At 39.8% G+C, this 22,234-nt stretch overlaps 1 protein-coding gene across 2 annotated transcripts in view; it reads right to left on the minus strand.

Moving 5' to 3' along the window:
* BEND6 (BEN domain containing 6) overlaps nucleotides 1-22,234 on the minus strand; it is a 63,363-nt gene that overhangs the window by 5,865 nt on the left and 35,264 nt on the right. Inside the window, exons 4-6 of one of the 2 annotated variants that reach the window (NM_001205554.1) lie at nucleotides 17,567-17,787; nucleotides 15,881-16,073; nucleotides 13,824-13,960 (exon numbers count right to left, since the gene is read on the minus strand). In NM_001205554.1, coding sequence (NP_001192483.1) covers nucleotides 13,833-13,960; nucleotides 15,881-16,073; nucleotides 17,567-17,787 — 542 coding nt within the window. In that variant the 3' untranslated portion in view covers nucleotides 13,824-13,832. Of the gene's footprint in view, nucleotides 1-13,823; nucleotides 13,961-15,880; nucleotides 16,074-17,566; nucleotides 17,788-19,961; nucleotides 19,995-22,234 lie in introns of those variants that run through there. The other variant, XM_024983426.2, reaches the window with a different exon arrangement.

Genomic DNA, 22,234 nt, shown 5'->3' on the forward strand with positions numbered 1-22,234 from the left:
TGAGAGCTCCCACAAAAGAAAACATACTAGTTCTGATAGCTGTGGACATTGGAGGCAAGAGCATACAGGAGTAGGACCAGATTAGAATCCGAGCTGCCCCCACAGCAGGTCCAGAGACCAGCACAGTATTGGAGGCCATCCTAGGGAGGTGAGGTGGACTGTGACTCCCTGACAGCAGTAACTCAAGAAAAACATTTGTTACTCTGTTTTGACTTGCTCTGTGGTTCTTTTGGATGTTCTTTCTTTTTCTTTTTTTTCCTCTTTCACCCCTCCTCTGTTGTAGTTGTCAGTTTTATTGACACTATGAAAGCTAATCAAGCTTTTGAGTTTTTTTCTTTCAATCACACTTTTTATTGTTGTTATAAACCTCTGCTTCTACATTGGACCTTTGCAGTTCTGTGGAGTTTTTCTTTATTTTATTTTTTTTCTTTCCTTTATTCTTCTTTTTTTCTTTCCTCTTCTTTTTTTAAATTTTAATTTTTTAAACCTATTCTTTCTACATTTATTCCTTTGTTTGCTTTTTCCTACTGTTCTTTTTCCCTTGCAGTTAATCTTTAATGTATATAACTTTTCTTTATCTACCTCTATTTAACTTTGAATATCTATTCTTTCTTTGTTTTTCTCCTTTACTTTCCTCTCAACATATTTGCTAGTTTTGTTTTCTTTGCTTAATCCTCAGCTGGCACCTTGCTCTAGCTTTGTTTTCCAGTTTGTGCCGTAGTTAGTTTTGTTCCTAACTGGTAGATATAACTTTTGGTTTCCGTTTTCACCAGGTCAATCCATTGTACTTTACTTTTATTGGACTGTTCTCATTTTGTTTATGGGTGTATATGTATAGGTGCATTTTCCATTTTTTAAATTATTTTGCCTGATTTTGTAACTGCCATTTGTCTGGGGTTCATCTTTGGTTCCTCGTTTTTGGGTATTTGTTTTAATCTCACTTAATGCCATAACACACCACTTCTGGAATCTTCATTCCTGACCAGAGATCAAGCCCTGAGCCTTTGGAGTGGGGACACTGACTCCAAGACCCCAGACTACCAGAGAACTAATCCTAGGGATTATCAAATAGTGAGAACTCCCACAAAAGAAACCACTTGAATACAAGACCCAGCATCTCCCAACCATGAGTAGCACCCTGTGCAGGATGCCTCATCCAAACAACAAACAAAACAAAAATACAAACCCAATCATCAGCAGACAGGATTACCACCTCACTCAGCCTTGCCCATCAGAGGACCACCACCACCAACAAAACAGCACAAATCTCACCCTGTATGAAGTTTACACAAACCACTGCACCAACATTAGGAGGGCAGAAACCAAAAGAAAGTATTCCACCTTGAAGCCTGGGAAAAGAAGATCTCAAACACAGTAAGTTTAAGAAAAGTAATGAAATGGCAGAGAAATACTGCACAAATGAGTAAAACTATAAACACAGAAGCCAAAATAAATGAAGAGGAGATAAGCAAACTACCTGAAAAAGAATTCAGAATAATGATAGTAAAGATGATCAAAAACCTTGAAAAAACAGAATGGAGAAAATGCAAGAATCAATTAACAAAGACCTAGAAGAATTAAAGAACAAACATACAGAGACAAACATAATTACTGAAATTAAAAATATGGCAGAAGGAATCAATAGCAGAATATCTGAAGCAGAAGAATGAATCAGTGAGCTGGAAGATAAAATGGTAGAAATAACTTCTGAAGAACAGAATAAAGTATGAATGAATGAAAAGAATGAAAAGAACTGAGGATAGTTCCAGAGGCCCCTTGGACAATGTCAAATGCACCAAGATTCAAATTATAGGGGTCCGAGAAGAAGAGAAAAAGAAAAGGTATGAGAACATTTTTGAAGAGATTATAGGTGAAAATATCCCCAACATGGAAAAGGAAATAATCAATCAAGTCCAAGAGGCACAAAGAGTCCCATACAGGGTAAATCCAAGGAGAAACAGGCCAAGACACATAATAATCAAACTAACAAAGATGAAACACAGTAAAGAATATTAAAAGCAGCAAGGGAAAAGAAACAAGGAACATACAGGGGAAACCCGATACGTTTAACAGCTGATCTTTCAGCAGAAACTCTGCAGGCCAGAAGGGAATGGCAGGATATATTTTAAGTACTGAAAGGGAAAAATCTACAACCAAGATTACTGTACCCAGCAAGGACCTCATTCAAAATTGATGGAGAAATCAAAAGCTTTTCAGACAAGCAAAAGTTAAGAGAATTCAGTAACCCCAAATCAGCTTTACAACAAATGTTAAAGGGACTTATAGAGTCAAGAAATACAAGAGAAGAAAAAGATCTACAATATCAAACCCCAAACAGTTAAGAAACTGGCAATAGGAACACATATATCAATAATTACTTTAAATGTAAATGGATTAAATGTTCCAACCAAAAGACGCAGACTGGCTGAATGGATATAAAAACAAGACCCATATATGTACTGTCTACAAGAAACCCACTTCAGACCTAAAGACACATATAGACTGAAAGTGAGAGTCTGGATGGAAAAATATATTCTAGATGTCTGGATGGAAAAATATATTCCATGCACATGGAAAGCAAAAGAGAGCTGGAATAGCAATCTTCATACCAGAAAAAATAGACTTTAAAACAAAGAATATTACAAGAGATAAGGAAGGACACTACATAATGATCAAGGGATCAATCCAAGAGGAAGACATAACAATTGTAAATATCTATGCACCCAACATAGGAGCACTGCAATACATTAAGACAAACACTAACAGACATAAAAGGAGAAATTAATAGTAACACAATAATAGTAGGAGACTTTAACACCCCACTCATACCAATGGACAGATCATCGAAACAGAAAATTAATAAGGAAACACAAGTCTTAACTGAAACATTAGATGAGATGGATCTCATTGGTATCTTCAGGACATTCCATCTAAATGCAGAAAAATACATCTTCTCAAGTGCACATGGAACATTCTCCAGGACAGACCACATCTTGAGTCACAAATCAAACCTCAGTAAATTTAAGAAAACTGAAATCATATCAAGTGTCTTTTCTGACCACAATGCTATGAGACTAGATATCAAATACAACAGAAAAACTGTAAAAAACACAAACACATGGAGATTAAACAATACGTTTCTAAGTAACCAACAGGTTACTGAAGAAATCAAAAGGGAAATCAAAAAATTTCTGGAAATAAATGACAATGAAAACACAACTCAAAACCTATGGGATGCAGCAAAAAGCAGTTCTAAGAGGAAGTTTATAGCAATACAATCCTACCTCAAGAAACAAGAAAAACATTGAATATACAACCTAACTTTACATCTAAAACAACTGGAAAAAGAAGAGCAAAACCCCCCAGAATTAGCAGAAGGAAAGAAATCATAAAAATAGAGCAGAAATAACTGAAAAAGAAATGAAAGAAACAAGAGTAAAGCTTAATAAAACTAAAAGCTGCTTCTTTGAGAAGATACACAAAGCGGACAAAACTTTAGCCAGACTCATCAAGGAAAAGAGAGAGAAGAAACAAATCAACATAATTAGAAATGAAAAAGGAGAGATTACAACAGACAGTGCAGAAATACAAAGGATTATTAGAGACTATTATGAACAACTATATGGCAATAAAATGGATAACCTGGAAGAAACAGAGATTCTTAGAAATGTTCAATCTTCCAAGACTGAACCAGGAAGAAGTAGAAATTATGAACAACCCAATTGCAATCACTGAAATTGAAGCAGCAATAAAAAAAATCTCCCCCCCACCAAAAAAGGCCCTCAGATGGTTTCACAGGAGAATTCTATCAAACATTTAGAGATGAGCTAATGCCTATTCTTCTAAAACTCTTTCAAAAAATTGCAGAGGAAGGAACACTTCCAAACTCTTTGTATGAAGCCACCATCACCCTGATACCAAAACCAGATAAAGACAACACAAAAAAAGAAGACTACAGGGCAATATCACTGATGAACATAGATGCAAAAATCCTCAACAAAATTTTAGCAAACAGAATTGAACAATACATTAAAAAGCTCATACACCATGATCAAGTTGGGTTTATTCCAGGGAGGCAAGATTCTTCAATATATGCAAATCAATCAATGTGATACACCATATTAACAAACTGAAAGATAAAAACTATATGATAATCTCAATAGATGCAGAAAAAGCCTTTGACAAAACTCAGCACCCATTTATGATGAAAATTCTTCAAAAAATGGGCACAGAAGGAACCAACCTCAACATTGTAGAGGCCATATATGACAAGCCTACAGGAAACATTATTCTCAATGGTGAAAAACTGAAAGCATTCTCCGTAAGATCAGGAACAGGACAAGGGTTTCACCACTATTATTCAACATAGTTCTGGAAGCCCTAGCTACAGCAGTCAGAGAACAAAAAGAAATAAAAGGAATCCAGATTGGAAAGAAGTCAAGCTCTCACTGTTTGCAGATGACATGATACTGTACGTTAAAAACAATAAAGATACTATCAGAAAATTACTAGAGCTAATCAGTGAATTTAGCAAAGTCACAGGATACAAAATCAACGCACAGAAATCACTTGCATTTCTACATACTAACAACGAAAAATCAGAAAGAGAAATCAAGGAATTAATCCCATTCACCACTGCAACAAAAAGAATAAAATATCTAGGAGTAAACTTACCTAATGAGACAAAAGAAGTGTACACAGAAAATTTTAAGACACTGATGAAAGAAATAAAAGATGACATAAACAAATTGAGAGATATCCCATGTTGAGGTAGGAAGAATCAATATTATGAAAAAGACTATACCACCAAACACAATCTACAGATTCAATGCAATCCCTATCAAATTACCAATGGCAGTTTTCACAGAACTAGAACAAAAAACTTCAAAATTCATATGAAACACAAGAGACCCCAAATAGCTACAGCAGTCTTGAGAAAAAACAATGGAGCTGGAAGAATTAACCTTCCTGACTTCAGATTACACCACAAAACGACAGTCATCAAGACAGTATGGTACCGGCACAAAAAAAGAAATATAGACCAATGGAACAAGATAGAAAGCCCAGAAATAAACCCATGCACCTGTGGGCACCTTATTTTTGACAAAGGAGGCAAGAATATACAATGGGGCAAAGACAGCCTCTTCAATAAATGGTGCTGGAAAAATTGGACAGCTACATGTAAAAGAATGAAATTAGAATACTTCCTAACACCATACACAAAGATAAACTTAAAATGGATTAAAGACCTAAATGTAAGACCAGAAATTAGAAAACCCTTAGAGGAAAACATAGGCGGGACACTCGAGGACATAAATCAAAGCAAGACCCTCTATGACCCACCTCCTAGAGTAATGGAAATAAAAACAAAAGTAAACAAGTGGGACCTGATTAAACGTAAAAGCTTTTGCACAGCACAGGAAACTCTAAGTAAGGTGAAAAGACAACCCTCAGAATGGGAGAAAATAATAGCAGGTGAAACAACTGACAAAGGATTAATTTCCAAAATATACAAGCAGCTCATACAACTTAATACCAGAAAAACAACCCAATCAAAAAATGGGAAAAAGACCTAAACAGACATTTCTCCAAAGAAGACAGACAGATGACTAACAAACACATGAAAAGATGCTCAACATCCCTCATTATTAGAGAAATGCAAATCAAAATTACAATGAGGTATCACCTCACACCAGTCAGAATGTCCATCATCAGAAGTCTACAAACAATAAATGCTGGAGTGGGTGTGGAGAAAAGGGAATGCTCTTGCACTGTTGGTGGGAATGTAAATGGATACAGCCACTATGGAAGATGGTATGGAGATTCCTTAAAAATCTAGGAATAAAACTACCATATGACTCAGCATACACAGAAGAACTGTACAAAAAAGATCTTCACGACCCAGATAATCACGATGGTGTGATCACTGACCTAGAGTCAGACATCCTGGAATGTGAAGTCATGTGGGCCTTAGAAAGCATCACTACGAACAAAGCTAGTGGAGGTGTTGGAATTTCAGTTGAGCTATTCCAAATCCTGAAAGATGATGCTGTGAAAGCGCTGCACTCAATATGCCAGCAAATTTGGAAAACTCAGCAGTGGCCACAGGACTGGAAAAGGTCAGTTTTCATTCCAATCCCAAAGAAAGGCAATGCCAAAGAATGCTCAAACTACCACACAATTGCACTCATCTCACACGCTAGTAAAGTAATGCTCAAAATTCTCCAAGCCAGGCTTCAGCAATACGTGAACTGTGAACTTCCTGATGTTCAAGCTGGTTTTAGAAAAGGCAGAGGAACCAGAGATCAAATTGCCAACATCCGCTGGATCATGGAAAAAGCAAGAGAGTTCCAGAAAAGCATCTATTTCTGCTTTATTGACTATGCCAAAGCCTTTGACTGTGTGGATCACAATAAACTGTGGAAAATTCTGAAAGAGATGGGAATACCAGACCACCTGATCTGCCTCTAGAGAAATTTGTATGCCGGTCAGGAAGCAACAGTTAGAACTGGACATGGAACAACAGACTGGTTCCAAATAGGAAAAGGAGTTCATCAAGGCTGTATATTGTCACCCTGTTTATTTAACTTATATGCAGAGTACATCATGAGAAACGCTGGACTGGAAGAAACACAAGCTGGAATCAAGATTGCTGGGAGAAATATCAATAACCTCAGATATGCAGATGACACCACCCTTATGGCAGAAAGTGAAGAAGAACTAAAAAGCTTCTTGAGGAAAGTGAAAGTGGAGAGTGAAAAAGTTGGCTTAAAGCTCAACATTCAGTAAACGAAGATCATGGCATCCGGTCCCACCACTTCATGGGAAATAGATGGGGAAACAGTGGAAACAGTGTCAGACTTTATTTTTCTGGGCTCCAAAATCACTGCAGATGGTGACTGCAGCCATGAAATTAAAAGACGCTTACTCCTTGGAAGGAAAGTTATGACCAACCTAGATAGCATATTCAAAAGCAGAGACATTACTTTGCCAACAAAGGTCCGTCTAGTCAAGGCTATGGTTTTTCCAGTGGTCATGTATGGATGTGAGAGTTGGACTGTGAAGAAGGCTGAGCGCCAAAGAATTGATGCTTTTGAACTGTGGTGTTGGAGAAGACTCTTGAGAGTGCCTTGGCCTGAAAGGAGATCCAACCAGTCCATTCTGAAGGAGATCAGCCCTGGGATTTCTTTGGAAGGAATGATGCTAAAGCTGAAACTCCAGTACTTTGGCCACCTCATGCGAAGAGTTGACTCATTGGAAAAGACTCTGATGCTGGGAGGGATTGGGGGCAAGAGGAGAAGGGGACGACAAAGGATGAGATGGCTGGATGGCATCACTGACTCGATGGACGTGAGTCTGAGTGAACTCCGGGAGTTGGTGATGGACAGGGAGGCCTGACATGCTGCGATTCATGGGGTTGCAAAGAGTCAGACATGACTGCGTGACTGATCTGATCTGATGACTCAGCAATCCCTCTCCTAGGCACATACCCTGAAGAAACCAAAATTTAAAAAGACACATGTATCCCATTTTTCATTGCACCACTATTTACAATAGCTAGAACATGGAAGCAACCTAGATGTCCATCGACAGATGAATGGATAAAGAAGTTGTGGTACATATACACATATTACTCATCCATAAAAAGGAACGCATTTGATTCTAGTGAGGTGGATGAACCTAGAGCCTATTATACACAGTGAAGTGAGTCAGAAAGAGAAAGATAATTATCGTATACTAATGCACATATACAGAATCTAGAAAAATGGTACAGAAGAATTTATTTGCAGGGCAGCAATGGAGAAACAGACATAGAGAATAAACTTATGGACATGGGGAGAGGGGAGGAGAGGATGAAATGTATGGAAAGAGTAGCATGGAAACTTACATTATCATATGTAAAATAGATAGCCAACGGGAATTTGCTGTATGGCTCAGGAAACTCAAACAGGGGCTCTGTATCAACCTAGAGGGGTGAGATGGGGAGGGAAATGGGAGGGAGGTTCAAAAGGGAGGGGATATATTGTATACCTATGGCTTATTCATGTTGAAATTTGACAGAAAACAACAAAATTCTGTAAAGCAATTATCCTACAATTAAAAAATAAGTAAACTAAAATACAAACAAAAAAATAGAAATAAAAAATAAACTATAGTGATGTATAACATGAAACAGTAGATTGCAATTAAAGGTAATAATGTAGATATACTAACTCACAAGTGGGAGTGGTTTTACATGTTTTTAAGAAAAGTTGTCTCTCAACCAGAAAAAAAAAAAAGGTCTTAATGACCTGGATAACCACAATGATGTGGTTACTCACCTAGAGCCAGACATCCTGGAGTGTGAAGTCAAATGGGCCTTAGGAAGCAGTACTAGGAATAAAGCTAGTGGAGGTGATGGAATTCCAGTTATTTCAAATCCTAAAGGATGATGCTGTTAAAATGCTGCCCTCAATATGACAGCAAATTTGGAAAGCTCAATAGTGGTCACAGGACTAGAAAAGGTCAGTTTTCATTCCAATTACAAAAAAGGGCAATGCTCTTTTTTAGAATTTTCCAAGTAGGGTACAATTGCATTCATTTTACATGTTAGTAAGGTTATGTTCAAAATTGTTCAAGTTAGGCTTCAGGAGTATGTGAACCAAGAACTTCTAGATGTCCAAGTTGGTTTTCAAAGAAGCAGAGGAAGTAGAGATCAAATTTTCAACATTTGTTGGATTACAGAATGGAGTCGTTGGGTCACAATGGAATTCATTGGGTCACAATGGAATTCCAGGAAATTTGGAATCTATTTCTGCTTCATTGACTATGCTAAAGCCTTTCACTGTGTGGATCACAAGAAACTGGAAAATTCTTAAAGAGATGGGAATACCAGAACACCTGATCTGCCTCCTGAGAAACCTGTATGCGGGTCAAGAAGCAACAGTTAACGGGACATGGAACAATGGACTAGTTCAAAATTGGGGAAAAAGTATGAGAAGGCTGTGTGTTGTCACCCTGCTTATTTAACTTCTTTGCAGAGTACATCATATAGCATGCCAGGCTGGAAGAATTATAAGCTGGAATCAAGGATGCCAGGCGATATATCAACAACCTCAGATATGGAAATGATATAATGGCAGAAAGTGAAGAGGAACTAAAGAGTGCGGCACTTGTCTGGGAAACTATCTCTCCTTCAAACGTCAACGAGAGCCTTGATGGGTGGACTATGTTGATTTAGGTTTCTCTTTTTATCACTTTGACTATACTGTGCCACTCCTTTCTGGCCTGCATAGTTTCTGTTGAAAAGGTGGCTGACAGTGGAATAGAAGTTCCCTTGCTTACATTTCCATCCAGATTTTGGAGAAGTGGACTTCTGTGGGAGACACGCTGTGCATACCAGTAGTGCACGCCCCTTGTGCGCTATCAGGGTGCCCCAGGTAGGCTGAGTGGGCCCTCCTGTTGTGGTGGGGCATGCTGTGGGCATGCTGGTATATGGGACTCTCCCTTGTCCAGTTGGCTGCCAGGCCCTGCCTCCTGCAGAAGCTACTGGCTGCTGGTGGAAGGGGCCACATCCTGGCACAGCTGGCTGCCAGGCCTGCAGAGCCCTGGGATTTATGCTGAGCCACTGGGCAAGGCAGGATCCTGGTAAACTGGCTGCAGGTGATCCAGGGCAGGTCCTGTGGGGCCCAGTGAGGGCTGAGGCTTGTGCCAGCCCACTGGTGTGAGGTGTGATCTTGGCACTGCTGGCTGTGGGACCAGGGCTCCCAGTGCTGGTTCTGGCCTTGGGGGTACCAGGGCTTCTGCCAGCCTGCTAGAGGGTGGGGCCAGGTCCCTGTTCAACCTGAGGGGTCCCAAGACTAGTGGTGACCGGCTGGTGGGTGGGTAAGTCCCGGAGCTAATAGGCTAGAGAGAGGGCTCCAAAACGGTGGTTGCCAGCACCAGTGTCCTTGCGGTAGAATGCGCTCCCAAAAGTGGCTGCCACCAGTGTCTCTGTCTCTAGGGAAGTCCCCGTTGCCTCCTACTGGTCCAGGAGGCTGTCCAAGGGCAGCAAGTGAGTCTGACCCAGGCTTCTTTCAGATTGTTGCTTCTGAACTGGGACTTACAATGTGTGAGATTCTGCACATACCCTGTTTGAGTGGGGTCTCTATTTCCTACAGGCCCCTAGCTCTCTTGAATGCAAGCTGCACCTTCAAAGCCAGATATTCTGGGGGCTTGTCTTCCTGGTGCCAGGACCCCCATGGCTGGGAAGCTTGATATGGGTCTTGGACCCATCACTCCCTGGGGAGAACCTCTGCGATTGTGACTATCCTCTTGTTCATTGGTTACTTACTTGGGTCTTGACTATACCATGTCTCCACCCCTCCCACCCTTCTTCTTGTGGTTCCTTCTTCATCTCTTTAGTTGTAGAAGATCCTTTCTGCTAGTCTTCAGGTCATTCCTATTGATAGATGGTCTGCAAACAGGTTTAATCTTGGTGTGCCCCTGGGAGGAGGTATGCTCAGGGTCTTCCTACTCTATCATCCTGGTGACCAGGAAATCATTTACGTCAGGATTTCTCAGCCTTGGGCTTCCCTCATAGCTCAGCTGGTAAAGAATCTGCCTGCAGTCCAGAAGACCCTGGTTTGATTCCTGGGTTGGGAAGATCCCCTGGAGAAGGGATAGGCTACCCACTCCAGTATTCTTGGGCTTCTTTTGTGGCTCAGCTGGGAAAGAATCTGCCTGCGATGGCAGGCCTGGGTTTGATCCCTGGATTGGGAAGATCCCCTGGAGAAGGCAAAAGCTACCCACTCCAGTATTCTGGCCTGGAGAATTCCATGGACTGTACAGTCCATTGGGTAGCAAAGAGTCAGACACAACTGAGCAACTTTCACTTTCACTTTCTCAACTTAGGCAGAATTGACAGATGGACTGGGTAATTCTTTATTATGGGGGCTGTCCTGTATATTGTTGGATGTATAGCAGCATCCCTGGCGCCTCTCTAACCCAAAGGCCTTCAAGACATTTTCACATATCCCCTTTCAGGGGCAGGGGACAAAACCCCTCCCAACCGTGTCTGAGCACTGCTGTATTAGATCACCTTGCAGTTACATGCACATGTAATATTATGGTAGAGATTATATACACTGCAGCAGCCATGGACATTTCAGAAGGCTGTTTGACCACCGAGGAATGTTACAGAGGTGATGGTCTAATATTCTGTAATCCTTATAGATAAAATGTTCTACAGCTCGTGTAAGAAAAAAGCAAAACAATGGAGAAAGGTCAGAAAGATTGGCAACATGAAGCTCTAGGCAGAGTGAGAGCTGCAGACAAGTCACGGAAGTGAGAGGGGATGGACTCAAAGTGGCAGGATGGGCTTAGCTCTTATTCTTACAAAGACGAGTCTGAGCTGGGAAATGTTTGTCTTCTCAAATCCAAGCTGGGGGCCACTGGGAGCTCAGTCCTGCATGGGGGGCACAGTCTACCAGAGCCCTGGTAGGCCTGCTGGGTTTCCTAGATATATTGGAATTCATAGAAATCTACATGGTTTTGAAGTATCTACTGCTTTTACTGCAGTAATGGGAGAGCAATGATTTTTCCAAAGAATACTTTTGAAGGCATGGTGAGGAGGAGTATGGTTTGCCTGAGTAAACGCAGTCACTTTAGGTTCCTACCCATCAAATGAGCAAAAAGAGAAAAGTGCAGCAGTGCTCCACCAGGTGGCGCTGTAAGTGTAGCAGTGCTCCACCAGGTGGCGCTGTAAGTGTAGCAGTGCTCCACCAGGTGGCGCTGTATCTGACTCATTCATCAAGCACGGCTGAATCAGGGCTTCTGTGACCCTGTCTTTCCCAGTGAATTTTCTCAGTCCTTTTGAAATAATTGGATTGAGCCTATACTTCAAATGAAAGGTATCTGCCAATTAAACAAAAATCCCATTCTACTGTTTATCTCTACTTCTGATTCAAAATATACGCATTTCTATTCCAAGCATCTTGGCCCCCAAGCTCAGGGGCATGAGGCACCAGAGTTTCCTGCATTCATAACAAAAGATTCCTTCTTCCTTTCAGTTTTAATTAATGTCATCACCAGGTGATTTTTATGGCTGGCAAGTGCAAGCAAAACTGATAGAAAAACCTTTTAACTTTAATTTCTTCAATATTGTGCTGTTATCAGATATGAGTTTCATGCCCGCCCTCACAGCCTGGGATATAAAACAGGAAGGAGTTAGGATATGAAAATGCTTTGCGGAGCTCTGAGACACAATTATGTGCTCCAAAAGAGAGCCCTATGACTTGGAGGTCTGGTAACATGACCCGTAGATGGGGAACTTGGCCATGATACAACTGAGGAGCCTCATGTCAAAAAAGAAGTCCATATTTTGAATATCCTGGGATTAACCATAATGAAAAGAATACAAAAAAGAATATATATATATATGTATATATATACGTGAATCACTTTGCTCTACAGTAGAAATTAACATTGTAAATCAACTGTACTTCAATAAAATAAATTAAAAAAAAAACCCAAGAAGTTCCAAGGGCTCTTTTAAGCAATTAGCTCTTAACTGGGTGACTGTGAGATTCACCATCTACTGAAATTTTTAATCCCCCGGGGAGAAAAAGGATACAAGTATCTTTACCTTTTATAAATTCTTCAGGCAGGTCTGCCAGTATGTATGAGCCAAGGGAAAGAATTTCCCTGCAGCTATTATAAGTAGGTGTTTTGGTCATTTTGTTTTGTTACAGGAAGAGAGACTATTGTTGACCCTCAGCAGAGGTAGCCTTAAATGTACAGCAACATAGTAAGGGACCCTCAAGGAGGATGAGGTGGTAGTCAGTGATGGATGGGGGCATCACTGTATTACACTCATATCCACATCTATTTAAAACACAGTCAGAAGAAAAAGACAAATGACATGGTCTCAAGGTGATGAAATCAGGCAGAGAGCAGGCAAAGTGGAAGTCAAAGGCAGAAGTAAAGAAAATGGAAGGAAAACCTGCCCTCACTTGCTTATCATATACTCTGTTTAAAAGTTATTTAAAAAAAAAGTTATTAAAAGCATAACAGTGCACATGTGTCATGTATTTTCCATCAAAATAATGAAGAGGAAGAATGAGGACAGGTGAAAAGGCCAAGACTTTCAGTTAGTAAAGCAAACACAATTCCACATCACACTCTTGCCTAGGGCAAGGCCTGATCATAAAGTGAATTTCCTTTAGAACTCACTAAAAACAAATAGTTCTTCCTTTGAGTATTTTAATACAAATATATTGGTAAAAAATACTTATCTCACAAATACAAACTGTAACAACTGACTGAAAGATTTAAAGACACTGGGAAGCAGGATGGGATGGTAGAGGAGACCCTCGACCAGCGGTTTGTTCTCTGTTCAGCGTTGTAAGTGCAGCCCCAGTGACGGGCCTCAGGGACCTCCCAAGGGTCTGTACCCCTCTTATTCTAGAGAAGCACTTCCTAAATTGTCATGTGTCTTTCCCCTGGCTCCCTTCTAGCTCCACCCATAGTTAAGACGTGAAGAAAAATAAAACTCCCTCAGTGAAATGCACTTGGGAAACACTATACCCAATATGCCCTTCTTAGAGATTTCTGCTGCACTCGGGCGTGTTTAAAGGGCATCAGAATATTTGAGAGGCTCTGGGAGAGGAGAATCTGTGTACCTGACCCAGCATTTCCCAAGTTTACATCCCCTTCCCTGTCTTTGCTTCACCCCAGGACTACTCATCAGCTTCGCACAGCCACCTGGTCTCCTCCAGCAGAGTGTTTGGGAAAGGCTGTCTCATGGTACAGGCACTGCATCTTCTTGCCACACTGAAAGGATTACAGAGATTGACAAGACTTACCGAGAAGTCCTACTTAATATCCTGAGAGCTCAGAGTTTTGCTTAAATTTGGCTTCTTGGTACAGTTGTTTAACTTTTGCCCTATCATTCTCCTGATTGAAGCGTCGTCTGTGCTGGGAAACAATTGCTTTGTGATTCCTGTAACAGCAACAACAAAACACAGAAAAACATTTTATCAGATGGGAGTAGAGTCACAAAAACAAAGAACAAACCGGTGGTTACCAGTGGGGAGTGGGGGAGTAGGGGCGGGGTGATGTTGGGCTGGGAGGATAAGAGGTACAATGATTATGCATAAAGTAAGTTATACGGGCTTCCCTTGTGGCTCAGCTGGTAAAGAATCTGCCTCCAATGCAGGAGACCCTGGTTTGAATCCTGAGTCAGGAAGATCCCCTGGAGAAGGGATAGGCTATCCACTCCAGTATTCTTGGGCTGCCCTGGTGGCTCAGCTGGTAAAGAATCCGCCCGCAATGCGGGAGACCTGGGTTCAATCCCTGAGTTGGGAAGATACCCTGGAGAGGAGATAGGCTATCCACTCCAGTATTTTGGCCTGGAGAATACAATCCATGAGGTTGCAGAGAGTCTGAAACAGCTGAGCAGCTTTCTCTTTCACGTTCATTGTACAACCTGGGAAATAGAGCCAATAGTTTATAATAACTGTAAATAGAGTATAAACATTAAAAACTGTGAAACACTATATTGCATGTGTGCCTGCTCAGTTACTGAGCCGTGTCCGATGCTTTTTTTACCCCATGGACTATAGCTGGCCAGGCTCCTCTGTCCATAGGATTCTCCAGGCAAGAACACTGGAGTGGGCTGCCAGTGGGAGATCTTTCCCACCCAGGGACTGAACCCACATCTCCTGTGTTCCCTTGCATTGGCAGGTGGATTCTTTACCACTGAGCCACCTGGGAAGCCCTGAAACACTATATTGTACACCTGTAATTTATGTAATACTATACATCAACTATACTTGAATAAAAATAAGTAAATTAATTAAAAACCTACATTATCAGGCCTTTGCATCTTAAGATACGAACTGAGATAAAACACCAAATACCACACATTATAATTTTGGCCTCCATTTTGAAAAAGCAGCCCACACACCCATGAGATATTTAAACAGACTATATAGGCAGATTTTCCAAAGCAAAGCAAGAGATAACTAGGTCTATATCATAAACTGAGAACATATGTATGAGTCTTCCTACAGTACCACCCAGCTTAACCCTTGTTGCTTGTTCTGAATATCACGTGCCCTTGACCCAAAATGCTGAGAATTTATTTTTACCCATTCCCAGCATCAGCTGAAACAAGCAGATTCCAACTGACTATTTTCCAACTAAGAAATGAAGTACTATCAAAATACAGAGAGCTGGGATTCAGTGAGTACTTAAAATTGTTACTTGATAACCTAGATTATTATATTTAAGGAGATGAACTTAAAAACTGTAGGTAGGATGGTTACATTAGCCTTCATTTTTCTGAATAAAAGATAAGGGACATTTCTAACCAAAATAAAGAAAAAGAATACAAGATATGAACAGTTACTAAAATTTCGTTGGAGTGAATTTTGAAACTTTACTCTTCTAAAGCTATGAATTGTATGAATTCAAATTTTTCAGTGATATAGAATTCATTTTTATTTTAATAACCACCTAAAATTTTTTAAACTAATTAATTTTCAGCCACGCTGGGTTCTTGCTGCCTCTCATTGGCTTTCTCTAGTCGTGGCGGCACACAGTGTATTTTTCAGTAGGCGCTTGGGCTTAGATATTCCTCAACATGTGGGATCTTCCTGGACCAGGGATCGAACCTGCGTCCTCTGCATTGGCAGGCGGATTCTTAACCACTGGACCACGAAGGAAGTCCCACTAACCACTTTTAATGTAAGTTGTTCCACAAAATTCACCATGTATCCTAAGAGGTTTCGGCTACCCCGAGATATTTCTCTCATAGAAAGATAAATCTGAAGAAAAAGAGGTAATGAAAGAACAACCAAATGTTGAATGGTAAACTAATTTCAGATTCATGTGACACAATATAATGCAATCATATCACCTATAATTTCTTGAACTTCATTCTGATTCATAGCTGGTTTCACGGCCTTGTCCCTTGAAGTAGAGGATTTTGCCCCCGTCAGGCTGTGTGTGGCCATGTATTCATTTGTGTAAAGCACCTGCATTAAATCATTAATGAACTTCTGAGGCTTGCTCTTGTTGCAACGTGCAATCTGCCATTTTTCAATCTTGAACTGAAAAATTAAAAATAATAATTGAAAAAACGGAAAAAGGAAAGGAGTATCTAAAGAAATATATTATTCATTGAATTCATACAGACCAGAAAACAAAATCAACACTCTTTAAGGTGATGCCCATATATTTAATATATATTTATATATATATATATATCAGGGGTTAGAGTTAGATGTTATTTTTGAGATAGATTCCCAATATGTATGAGGTATTTGTTACAAAGTGTATTCAAATTCTTGTCATGTAATCTGGATTTGGTGCTTGAAGGATTATTCCACCCTCAACCGTTCCTACTAAACAGAATAATGGCCCACGGACAACATCGTCATCCCCGAAACCTGTGAATGTGTCACCCTATGTGGGAAAATCAACTTTGCAGGAGTCATTAAAGGACCTTGAGATGGGGAAAGCTGGAGAGTATGCTGGGTTATTCATAAAGGCCCAATCTAATTATGAGAAGTTTTTACATTTTACCTTTTTTACACTTAAATTCATGTACTTTATTGCAAGTATGAATATATATTTACATACACACATACATATATAATCTTACGTGTGTAAATATATACACACACTGAGCAGTGTCTGGTGTATAATAAGCACACAGTAAGTGTTTAATAATAATAAAGAAAATGGCTAACATTTATTGAGGGCTCACGTGAGCCCTCTGAACGCAGAAGAGTGGCCAAGAAAGAAGACACAGAGGAAGGACAGACTCGGAGAGTGAGAGGTTTGCCTGCTCTGACTGGCTTTGAAGATGGTGGAGGAGGACCACGAATCGGGGCATGTGGGAACATCCTTCAGTTTACAGCTGACAAGAAAACAGGGAGCTCAGCTGTAACGCCACAAGAGACTGAATTCTAGAACCCACACGGCCAGGAAACAGAGCCTTCCCCTGAGCCTCTAGAAAGGAAAGAAGTAGCCCGCACCTTGGGTTTATAGCATCTGAGTTTGTAATATTATAAATCACTCAGTTTGTGGGATCCTGTTACATCGCAGGAGGAAACTGGTACACTAAGATTCAAGTGTTCTGAAAGCTAGATTGTGAGCATTTACAGTTATTACTTGCTCTTGAAGGCATATTTTCCCAGGCTGATTCTAACAAAACTTGTATTTTTAGCTTGTGTTTCTTGATTAAGAGAAATTGGTAAAGAAGACAAAGAATTGTGTTCAGCCAGCATGTACAGGCTGAAATTCACCTGGTCTCAATAATACAGTTTTATAACCTTTAATGCATAATTGTCCTTTTCTCACTGGTTTAAGAATTTTCTAGTTTAATAACTTCATCATTGTTCACCATTTATTTACTAAACTGGATATTTTTCACAGATATTAGATTTATTGTAAAAAAATTGTTTTGTGTCATCAGAATATTATGACTGACCCAAAGTTCCATAAAGTGATCTGATAAGACAATGACTATGTTGTTCTGTGATTTTCATTTCGCCTGTAACTGCACCCCAGAGAAAGATGGGACAGTCTCCCTGCTGACCTGTTTCTCATCCGTCTGATGGTCTTCCTCAGCTTTCAGGGAGATGGGTGAACTGGAAGCAGAGTTAGAATTACTGCATGTAGAAGCAAAGGAATCCGGTGAGGAGTTATTCGCTGCTCTCCAGAGGGTGGATGCGGACGTGGACAGGGTTCCTCCACCCTTGAGCAGCGCCTCTGCCATACCGACCAGTTCTTCAAACTGAGTGATGGCCTGCGGTAACACTGAAATGGCAAGAACAGGTAGCACTTTACAGATGCTTGTCATAACAGCATAGACACGTATTTTTTATTGTGTGTCTATGTATAGAAGTGTATAGAACAAACTGTTAACACTTGCTACATCTGGAAAATAAACATGGTAAGAACAGTGATTGGAACACATTTACTTTTTATTATTCAATAATTTAATAATTGCTGAATAATAGTAAATCAGTGTTAAATCATTTGGTTGTTGTATCCGAATATATATGCATTACTTTGTAACTAAAAAAATGTTTTTAGAAGTTGATTCTTTTTCTAATTGCTAATGGTATTACTTGAAGGTGCTTAATCTCTTGTTTGGAGACATTACTGATTGTATCACTTTCCATCAGGCCAGTTTAAGTGACAAGATTAAATAAATAGGTTTCTCACTAAATCTTCTATAATCTTAGTGTATGATTTGCCAGGGAGTCAAATGACATCAAATTATTAAAAATTTATGGCCACAATTCAAATCTATGTGTTCACAGATAACAGATGGATTTTGGTAGTCAGCTTGAATGTTCTTTGTTCCTTTTTTTAAATGGAAACTTACACATTCATAGGTTTCATGCCTCTATGTAAAATGGTCTTCTCTGTTGTTTTATCTAATTTGTTTCCTAAGGACAAATAACATTTTGTTGGAGCTGGAAGACACTTTGAACCCTGTCTAATTCAACTCCTCACTCTGTGGTTGGGGGTAATGCCTGGTAGAGAGGCGAAAAGACTGGAAGTTTTTTGTACTTTTCTAAGCATATTATTGAGCTACATAATCTTTAGAATTATAGATGATTAAAGACCTGAACATCAGATATAGTGATGGTATGTCCAAATCAACACATTTAATACTATGTTAATAGAAAAATAATAGAAAAAAACCTGCTAAAGAAGAAAATCTTATTCTATATTTTTCAGTTAACATTTGCTAAGCACCTCTCATGTGATAGCCAGGTGCTCTGTCAGCAATTACTTATTGAGCACTTAATAATATCAGACATTTAGCTAGTTTTTACTCTGCACCAGGCACTATTTTGGGAACTTCACTGATGTTTATTCATTTACTCCTCATTGCAATTCTCCAAGAAAGGTATTAATATAATATTATCACTACCCGCAATTTATAGATGAGGACAATGAGGCAATGAGAGGTTAAATAACCCATCAGGGTCTACTCAGTGAAAAGAAGAGCCAACATTCAAATTAGGACTCTGCCCATCCCCTGCTGTAAACCACAATGTTACACCGACTCTCAACATTTGCTCACCACTCTGTTAGGCGCAAGGAATGAAACCGGGAGCAAAACTAGATGCGGTCCTAGCCTTTTGGAACTGGGACAGGTGGGGAGCACTCTTTACCTAACAGTGCTGTGTGTAAGCATTTGGCCTGCTCAGAAAGAAATCTGATTGCCAGCCCTAACCCCCACCCACCACCCCCCAGTTCCTGGGAAGTAATCTCTATACCCTTGAATTTCTTCAGCTATATCAGGAGTGTCACGGTGAGCCCCTCAGAACACATCTGATTTATGTTTATGCTAAGGAGTTTCTCAGGGTGGGGACAATCATACAGCCTAGTCTTAGGGCAGAAGCTGGCCATGGCCAGAAAGCCAGAAAGACCTAGAGCCTGAGTTCAACCCTGTGAGCAGTCAATCAATCTATTATGCTTACATAATGAACTTTCATTTAAAAACTTTGGATGCCCAAGCTCAGAGAGCTTCCTGGGTGGACAATCCTCTGTGTGTATTGTTGTAACGTGTAAAGACTAGGAGGTAATGGGTCCTGGGGACAGAAATTTTTCACTTGGAAACTGATCAGACTCTGCCCTATAGGTCTCTTCCAACTTTGGCTAGTTCTAATTTGTATTCTTTTCTTGTAATAAGTATAACCATGAGTATCACAGGTTTTGGTGAATTTAATGTCTTTAGCAAATTACTGAGCCTGAGAGTGGTTTTTGAAAACCCCTAAATTTGCAGTTGGTATCAGGTGTCTTAGAGACTTGGCCATCTAGAAGACAGTGCACTTAACTTTACGGTTTGGGTAACTCAAGGTGCATGCAAAGAAATGAAAAATTGCAGTTGTTAAGACCACTGAGGAGAGGCAAGCAGCCTCTCCTCTAAGGGAAGGGGCACAGAGGGCTTCTCTGGGGCAGTCAAGAGTTACCTGAGAGCTGCGGGCTGAGCAGGAACTAAATACCTGGAGGTCATCAGGAGCATAGGAAACACAAAAACACAAGGTCTGTATTTAAGGAACTGCAAGAAGGCCAAAGCTAGACTGTAAGGAGAAAAAGGGAATTCCGTATAAAGTGGGTTTTAGAAAACATTCACCGCTTTTTCTAATAATGAAAGCTGTACATGTTCATCAGAAGATATCCTTCTTGCCAATTCTATCTCTGTATCTTTATCGTACATTTTCTTTTGTATAATTAGGACTGTGCTACATCCAGAGCATTGTATCATGGTTCTTTTTTTTTTCAGTTAAGATCATACATCAAATATTTTACCTATTTTATTAAATCTTGGAAAATATGACCTTTTGAGGTGTAATTTGCTTAGCATCAAAGGTAAGATCTTATATGAAGTCTGAACAGGATATAAGTAGGTATAGGGGGATGAGTTTGACAAAAGGATAAACCCAATTAGCACACACCAATATGTTCATAGAATGTTTCCATCTGCCCAGAAAGTTGCCTCATGTTCTTTCCAAATAAATTAATTCCTGGACTCACCTCAAAAGCAACGACTAATGTGACTTCTTTACCTGTTCTAGAATTCCATATAAATGGATACAAGTGGTATATTCTCCTTGTTTTGGTCTGATTTTTGTTCTGCATAATGTTTTGAGATTGATTCCTGTTGTGTCAGTTATTCATTCTTTTTTTTTTAGGAGAATGAATATTATTTATTTTTTATTTAATTATACTTTATTTATTTATTTATTGAAGTACAGTTGATTAATTTGAGAGTTCCTTGGACTGCAAGGAGATCAAGCCAGTCAATCTTAAAGGAAATCAACCCTGAATATTCAATGGAAGGACTGATGATGAAGCTGAAGCTCCAACACTTTGGCCACCTTATGTGAAGAGCCAACTCATTGGAAATGACCTTGATGCTGGGAAAGATTGAAGGCAAAAAGAGGAGAGGGCAACAGAGGATGAGATGGTCGGATAGCATCACCAACTAAATGGGCATGAATTTGAGCAAACTCCAGGAGACAGTGAAGGACAGGGAAGCCTGGCATGCTGCAGTCTATGGGGTCACAAAGAGTTGGACACGACTTAGTGACTGAGCACCATCAACAAATAGTTGATTTACTATGTTTCGGGTATATAGCAAAGTGGTTCAGATACACACACACACACACACACACACATTCATTCTTTTCCAATTAAACATACTCTTTAAGGATTTCCTAATATTTCAAGGTATTGATTCCTATAATTTATTTAAATGCTCCTTTTTTTTTCTTTTTGGAATTTAAGTTGCTTCAATTTTTCTTGATTATAGACAACATTCTTATGAACCATTTACCAGAGACATCTATATATGTATCTCTGAGCATATCGATAACTACAAATTCCTGAAAGCATAACAATAGGCTCAGAGGTATGAATGTTTCTAAGACTCAGTCAATATTGTTGAATGGCTCTCCAGAATTTTCCAACTTACATGCCCACTAGTAAGGTATGAAGTCAACCAGTCACTGCACTATCAACAAGAGATGTTCATTATTAACAATGATCTTCACTATTTTGATAGCTAAAATTTTAGAACAGACTCACGGCCATGGGGAGGGGGGAGGAGAGGGTGAGATGTATGGAAAGAGTCACATGGAAACATATATTGTCATATGTAAAATAGATAGCCAACGGGAATTTGCTGTATGGCTCAGAGAACTCAAACAGGGGCTCTGTATCAACCTAGAGGGGTGGGATGGAGAGGTAGATGGGAGGCAGCTTCAAAAGGGAGGGGATATATGTATACCTATGGCTGATTCGTGTTGAGGTTTGACAGAAAACAACAAAATTCTGTAAAGCAATTATCCTTCAATAAAAAAATAAATTATTTAAAAAATTTAGTACAACTTAAATTGCAATTATTTTATTATTGTGAAGTTAAATATTTATTGATTGATTATTTGAACTTATCATATGAGATAGCTATTAGGCCAAGGAATGTTAGTACTTTTTCTATTTTATAATATGCTAGATGGCATGGACGGAGGAGCCTGGTAGGCTGCAGTCTATGGGGTCGCTAGGAGTTAGACACGACTGAGCGACTTCACTTTCACTTTTCACTTTCATGCATTGGAGAAGGAAATGGCAACCCACTCCAGTATTCTTGCCTGGAGAATCCCAGGGACGGGGGAGCCTGGTGGGCTGCCGTCTATGGGGTCGCACAGAGTCGGACACGACTGAGGCGACTTAGCAGCAGCAG

The sequence above is a fragment of the Bos taurus genome, chromosome 23 (assembly GCF_002263795.3).
Source record: "Bos taurus isolate L1 Dominette 01449 registration number 42190680 breed Hereford chromosome 23, ARS-UCD2.0, whole genome shotgun sequence".
NCBI lineage: Eukaryota > Metazoa > Chordata > Mammalia > Artiodactyla > Bovidae > Bos > Bos taurus.